At 36.7% G+C, this 8,048-nt stretch overlaps 1 protein-coding gene across 1 annotated transcript; it reads right to left on the bottom strand.

The window, feature by feature from the left end:
* Positions 1-6,345: 6,345 nt before the first annotated feature.
* LOC102486866 (olfactory receptor 52R1) lies at positions 6,346-7,293 on the bottom strand. Its single transcript, XM_006166471.1, has one exon. It carries the CDS (start codon positions 7,291-7,293, stop codon positions 6,346-6,348), a length of 948 nt encoding a protein of 315 aa, XP_006166533.1.
* Between the last annotated feature and the right edge of the window lie 755 nt (positions 7,294-8,048).

The following is an 8,048-nucleotide window of genomic DNA, read 5'->3' as shown; positions in this document are numbered from 1 at the left end:
TATATTTGCAAATTATATCTCAGATAGGGCACTGATAACCAGAACATACAGAGAACTCAAGCAGTTTACCTACAAAAAATATAACCAGTCCAATTAAAAGACAGAAAAAGGAGCTGAACAGACAATTCTCTGAAGGTAACATGAATGGCCAAAAGCATATGAAAATATGCTCATCATCTCATCATAAGGGAAATGCAAATAAAAAACACAATGAGATACCACTTAACCCCAGTCAGAATGGCTAAAAATAAAGAAATAAATATGATAAGTTCTGGTGAGACTATGGTGATAAGGTAACTCTCCTACACTGTTGGTGGAAACACAAATCAATACAACCACTTTGGAGAACAAAATGGAGATTCCTCAGAAACCTACAAATAGAACTTCCACATGACCCAGGAATTCCACTCTTAGGTATCTACCTAAAGGGTTGAAAAACTCTCAGTCAGAAAAACACATGCCCATGTTAATTACAGCAGTATTTACTAGGACATAGAATCAACCCAAATGTCCAAAAATAGATGATTGCATTGAATAACTGTGGCACATAGACTCTATGGAATACTACTCAGCCTTAAAAAGTAATGAGACCCTGACATTTGATACAAAGTGGACAAATATGGGAAAGTTAATGCTAAATCAAGCAAGCCGGACTATGCAAGACAGACTTTGCATGTTCCCATGCAATATACCAATTGTCTGTGCTCTATGGCAGAAATTGAAAGTTTGGAAGATATAGAAGCAGGGAGGGCAATGGTGGATACTAGAGAAATTAAAGATGGGGTAATACAGGCATGGTTAATAGAGGGAGGGAAGGGAACAGGGGAAGAGAAAAAGCATGTTTAACTGACAAAAAAAGAAAAGCTATTTGTTGATGATAAGGTATATAGTAATGTCTTTGATATGCATGGTATTCATACTAGAAAAAGCAATGTTGTATACTTTAAAGATAAATGTGAATAAATGTAAAGATAAATGTAAAATAAAATAAAATAAAAATAATAATAAATAATAAACATCCTAAAAAATAATTAAATAAAATAGAGAAGTATTTGTCCCCTCTCCAAAAAAACATTAAAAAATTTTTATCTTGATGATATCAAAGGAACGTTTGAGAAAGAAATATTAATATATGTATTGAAACATCACACTGTACCTTATAAATGTATGCAATTATTATTTGTTAATTAAACACAAGATAGAACTGGTCCAATCCCATCGCCTAGTTGTTCACAGAGCCAAATTCCACATGGCCAACTACACTGTGAAGCACAGTCCAGCAGCTTGGAGATCACACCCAGCACATGTTTGTTTGTGCCCCAAATCCTTACAGATTGGAGAAATGAAGGGGAGAGGGGTGCTTTCTCCCTCACCCCTCTCAATCTCTTTGTCTCTCCTTTATGAATCCATGAGATTATGGCAAAAAGAAAATTAAAACAAATAATTAAAAACAACACAAACATCAACAACAACTAAAAATCCAGAAAGAACTGATATATTTCCAAAGGGTGTGAAGCAGTCACACTTCACAAGATCTGCTTTCTAACACGAAACTCAACATATATTTATAGAGAAAAAAGCGCTCAAAAACAACTATAGGTGTCAGGTTTACCCTAATGTATATATGGAACTTGTGATCTTTGTGCTAACAAAGGAAATGATGTATTTTCAGGTGTCAGCCTGGAAATAGCAAGGATACAAATACTTTTGCTAGAGAAATATAGGAAATAGTCAAGAGAATAGTCAAGGGTTTCTTATTTGGGAGTCAGGCTGACACTATGTTTTATAAAAATCTTTTTATTTCCCCTTGGTTACACATTTTTTTTCCTTCCCTGTTTCTTTTCACTTCTGTATGTGAAGTATTTAGTATAATGAAAGCACCAAAACCTGAGAGGTTATCTTCCCTTTTTATACCGCTCTCTGTCTCCTAGAGGAACTCTTGACTCCTAATAGAATGTGATACTATAATATGGTGAGCATTTTCTCACCTCTTGACTCTTTCACAGTCCCAGATGCCGCAGTGGATCAAGTCAGACGTGACACCGAAGCTCCTATGGAAATTATTTCTCAGGCCAATCTCACTGTTTTCCAAACTTAGTTGGACAGAGCAGGCTGTAAGGATAGTGTGGTAGAGAGGTCAGTGTTTACCTGAATGGTCCTCCTCTAGGCCTCTCATCATCTGTGTCTGCCATAGCTAGTGCCTGGATAGGATGCTTGAAGAATTAGGAACATTGCTCACAGCCCTGCTCTGAAGTCCAGCCTCCATTAGAATGTGCAAGCGTTTTGAGGCAGGACTGAGAGCCAGGTAAGGTGGATATGGTAAATCTGTACCACATCAATCTGAGACCATTAGGTCACCAGAGAAGGGTAAAGAAAGATGTTCAGAAAGGAAGTTTTGATTACTGTTGGGATATTGACATATGAGCACCAAGAAACTTTAATGCAGCTGTGTGCAAAGCTTGGCCATGTGCAAAGCTCCATTCTTATATGATTACTCTGTTGACCTTAATCTCAATGTTCCTCAGCCAATCATGTGTTGTCTTGGCCTACACTATGTCACTATTTAGAGATACTAGATATCTACATTTTTTTGGCATTTAGATTTTCAAATATGACAACCTATCATTTCGGCCCTTTTTCTCATTACATGTTCTTTGGCATCATTAATTCTACATCTGCCTGTGTGGCTGTATATTACACACACACACACACACATAATGTATATGATCACTAATACAAATTTATTATATATACATAAATAATGCATGTATATTATACATAAGATAGATATAGTATATATAGAAGTATATATATATACATATATGTAAGTGTGTATGTGCGTGTATTCACACATATGTATTCTTTCACCCTTCATATTTCTTAGCTTCATGTACATAAAATGTATTATTTTAACCATACTCATAGGAGTGACCTCAATAACTATTTTCCATCACAGCTACTATTCAAAGTACTATCTTCTAGTAACCCTCCACCTGTTATAAACAATAAAAAAAGATCAGATTATTTTTGTTTTAAATTCATGGTAACTAATCTTTTCTAGGATTAAAAATGCTCCCCACAAAGGTCTTGCAGATGGCGTAATGGTTATGTCACTGGACTCCCACATAGTAGACACAGTTTGAATCCTGGACCCGGTGACTTAAACCTCATGCCAGGCTCATGTGCATACATGCCCAAAATACCAAGAGGAGAATGGAGGAGAAAGGATTGCAGTGTGGCCATCCTCGCCAGGGTGATTTTTCTTTCTCTCTGGCAAGCGCATATACCATATAGCAAAAATCTCTCTCAAAATAAAATAATGCACCCCAAGATGTTAATATTTTTCTCTGATTTATATAGACACAATGTAAGAAAATTATAAGGATTATAATATTATGTATTATAGTACACCCTATGTATTTATTAATGATTGATTTCAGGATGCCCTATGGATAGCAAAATTCCTGAATACTCAAGTCTCTTATAGAATGGTATTGTATTAGCATATAACTATGCACACCATTCTATAAATCATCTATAGGTTACTTATGAGTAAATTTAGTGTCAGATATAAGTGAAAAGGAAAACTTCTACATAAAAACTTTTCAGTATGTCTTTTTTGGGGAGCTGTCTCTTCTTTCATTTCGTAACGATTGTGTGGCTTGACAGCATCTTAAATGGGTTTACTCTGTGAACACAGAACCCACAGATAAGGAGTACAGTTGGCACTGACTCCTGTGACTAAGTCTATTGTTAAACTTTGTTCCCTAAACTTTGAAAAGATCTTTTATTACATAGTGCATTTCCTCAAGAAGCAGAATTTCTAGCCATAGTATTGCAGATTAAACCTCCTCTTTTTCTTTTCTTTTTAAATTTTTTATCTAAGCAGGTGTCACAGAGTGGCTCTTGTCTTTCCTTTTTTGATAGGTAGCTTAATAAACATTTATCTGGGAAGGTGGCATTGGTTAAGACCTGAAGGATGATGTGAGGGAACCAGAATGTCCTAGTAAAGGCCAATTGCAGAAGTGGTAAGAGTAAGAGCTAAGCTCTAAGACAGACAAGAAGGCTGGCCCCATATTTCAGCAGTCAAGTGCTGTGCAGGAAAAAAAAAAATGAATTCCATGTAGCCAGCCAGGGTTAGGGTCCTGGCCCTGAAGGCATGAAACCACTCAGGTTCACACTGCGTGCATGGTATTTGGATGGGGTAGAGAACTGGAGAACAAAAGCATTGCAATGTGACTAGGCCCTTTTAAGGGGTGCTTCTTTTCTGTCTGTCTCTGTCTCTCTATATACATGTTGTCCTATTTTTTTTTTTTTTTTTGCCAGTAGGCGTGTGCACTTGCTGAGGAGAGAGACAGGGAGAAAGAGAAGGAGAAAGTATCCTCCAATGGGGTGTGGTTACACTGCAGTCCCTTTTTCATTCCTCTATCATGTTGGAATTTTGAGCATGCATGCACACATGCCTGGTATGTTTTTCAAGCCCCAGGGGCCAGGATTTGAATTATGCATTGGCCACATGAGCTCTCAGTTACTTAACCACTGGGCTACAGGGCTGGCCCATTTTTCTCTTTTACTTATATTTGCACTTATACTTTAAGCTGGTATATTTGGCAGTAAAAGAAGACTGGAGGAACTGGAATGAAGTAGAGAGGTATTATCTTGATCTGTTGTTGCTTTGTTACTAAACAGACATACCTGAGATTGAGTGACTTAAAAGGAGTTCATGATTCAAAAGGCTGAAAAGTCCAAAGGGCTGGGGTCAGCATCAGGCTACATCATAGCATGGATAACAGGAGAGAGGGAGGCAGGCATGTGCAAAAAGAAAGCAAAAATAATTACCCACTTCTTTTGAGGTCCCTCCTACATTCCGAGCCAATTGGATGTGTCCTCCAGTTGGCCTCACCTCTAGAAGGTCTAACCATCTCCAGTGCTATTCCACTGGGACCAGGCTTCCAGGACACGAGCAAAGTATTATTTGAACCATAGTTGGTAGCAATATACTAATGGAGGAATGATGAAAAAGAAAATACACTTGTCAGTAAAAACAGGAGGTATACTACTGAAGCATACAACAGCATGATCAATCTTTATACTAGCAAAAGATGAATACTCAAAATAATGTGCCATTTATTCTTGTATTTATATATTGTTCTAGTTCCATTGTAATCATTTATAGAGCAAAAACAATTTCCTGGTTGTTTTGGAGAGAGGCAGTTGAAATCTGTATGAGAAGAAACTGTTCAATGCCTTAATTAAGTAGTAGTGGCTGTACAGGTATTGAAACAAATCAAATTGTATATTAAAATATTTTGGGTGACTTTCCTACTTCCTTAATCCATGAAATACATTATCTTCAGAAGAGAATCTTCTTCAGTCTTTTCCTAAAACTTCTTCATTCTGAAATTCATTGTTTTCAGAGAATTGGTAAACTTTGGAGAAGAAAGACCAACACTTTAGCTCAACTAACCCTTCTTAGTTATAGTCTCAAGAAGTGTGATCTGGGAGCAATTTTACATCTAGACTTTCAAGCTTTTGTGGAACTTAACCTATTCCATAGACCCTCATTTTCTCAGATTTTCCACTCCATTCCCTAGAGCTTTGGCACTGAATTAACTTATGTTTGCTTTTGTTATTTCAGTTATTGTTTTCTAATTCTAAAATTAAACTTTCTTAACTGAGGACAGTTTTTAAACATACATAAAAGGGTCAAAAGAAAACAAAAATTACAGAACCTTCACTTGTGAGAGTAGAATTTGTCAGCATTTAGAAGGATTTTCCTATTCTTATTTTGTACAGATGCATTTAATTTTAGATTTGGAATAAAGTCTTATAACTTTTTTCTTGTTTCTTTAATATTACATTTTGTGTTTTTCAGAAATTATGATTTGATATATGTCATTTTACATTTCTTAGTTTTAAAATTTTAAAGAGATTCCAATATGGATTTTGGGGAACATATATGTTGTTTTAATGTTTGATACATATTTCTAAATTTTTTTCAGACAAACTATACCAACTTATACATCTAGTAGTTTAAAAATAATGCTTTTATTTTAATAATCTGTGTAAGGTAAACTATTGGTTTAGTAAGGTGAAGAAGATTTTATTGTTTCTTGTGATGCTGAATATAGGTCAATTCAGTTTTAATTTTCCATTATATTTCTCCAAGAGCTCTTATTGTGAGTATTCTCAAAATGTTACTCTTGCTTTTAGGGTATTTCCAGTATCTGGGCAAGTTGTTCACAGAGGACTTTGTGATGATTTGTAATGCCTTGACAAATGTTCTTCACTTATGTCTCCATACCAGAGAGGTACTTAAGCATTGATGAGAATATGACCTTTGAGTTAGGGTTCTTTTCCACAACATACTTGGATAACCCTGACTCTAATCTGTTTGGTTCTAACGCCATAAATGATAGGATTGAGCATAGGAGGAACCAGTAGATAGATATTGGCAAACATGACATGGACTACATGAGGCACACGATGGCCAAAGCGGTGAGTGAGGAAAGAAAACAGTGCTGGGATATAAAAAGCCAAGATAACACAAATGTGTGAGGCACAGGTACCAAAAGCCTTGAGGCGGGCTTCACCTGAGGGCAACTGCAGCACAGCTCTCAAAATCATCACGTATGATATACTGATGACAACGATATCAAAGCCAACCACAGAGAAGGCCACGAACAGCCCATACCCACGATTTATTCTAGTATCAGCACACACCAACTTCAGCACAGCCATGTGCTCACAGTATGCCTGGGGAATGACATGGCTAGGGCAGAAGGGCATTCTAGAGACCATGAAGCAGAAGGGGCTCACCCATAGCAGCCCTCTCAGCAGCACAGCTGCCCCCAGTTTGACCACTGCAGAGAGGGCCAGAATGCTAGAGTGCCTGAGTGGGAAGCAGATAGCCACATAGCGGTCCAGTGCCATTGACATGAGCACCCCAGACTCCACAGAAGAAAAAGCATGGATGAAGAACACCTGAGTGAGGCAGGCATGATACTCAATCTTATGAGAATGAAACCAGAAGATTGCCAACATTTTAGGTTGGGTGGAGGAGGAGAGAACCAAATCAGTGACAGCCAGCATGGCCAGGAAGAGGTACATGGGCTCATGCAGGGTTTGGTCAATTCGGATCACATGGAGGAGAATGATGTTTCCCACTATGGCCACAACATACATGGCACAGAATGGAAAAGCAATCCAAAACTGGGAGTTCTCAAGTCCTGGGATTCCAAGCAGGATGAAGGACATAGGATGAGAAGTGCTGTTTTGTAGAGTCAACATCATGAGATGATTAAAATATTATCCATTTGGAGGATCAAATATTCTCTGCAAAAGATAAAAATAAAAGTTATTATTATTATTATTATTGACAAGTCTTTTGTATGCTGCAATTGGATATAGGACAGTTTGGTTTTACATAAAGTATAAATATCTCAACTGTTTTAATTAATAAAATTTTGAATTATCTCATGATGCTATTTATTTTTATTCATTGTTATGACATTCAAATAGAATTGCTTGATGATTTATTCAACTGAATATTTGACAAAAATGTCTTTTATGATTGTTGAATTTTTTGAAAGTCAAATATGATACAGAAAATGTGTTCGTTCCTTCTTTCCTTTCTTCGTCCTTTCTTTCCTTGTTAACTCCTACCTCAAAAACAGCTACAGGGTTACTCAAAACTCATACTCTCCTACAAAGCATGGGGAAAATTCAGAGCACACATTATTTGGGCTCAAGAATTCAGTTTTATTTATCCTTGTTCACCTGGCTTGATCTTCTTAGACAGACATATATTTTGTTTTAGTCAGAATCTTCCTCCTTATGTGCTGCTGTTGTCCTTTGAATATTACCCTCCACTTGTGGGACATAGTCTCTTAGGTTCCTGACCACCTAGAAAGGTCTGCTTACACCATCATCATTTCTATAACAACCACTAGAAAAGGTTCCAAATAAAGGTGAAATTTATGGATTTGTGTAATAGTCTCTAATTAATTGTAGAAAAGATTATTATTTAAGACATAGAACTACATGCT

This window comes from Tupaia chinensis, unplaced genomic scaffold, assembly GCF_000334495.1.
Source record: "Tupaia chinensis unplaced genomic scaffold, TupChi_1.0 Scaffold144260_1, whole genome shotgun sequence".
NCBI classification, from domain to species: Eukaryota; Metazoa; Chordata; class Mammalia; order Scandentia; family Tupaiidae; genus Tupaia; species Tupaia belangeri.
The sequence above is the reverse complement of the archived record's forward strand: the minus strand, read 5'-3'. Positions and strand labels throughout refer to the sequence as shown.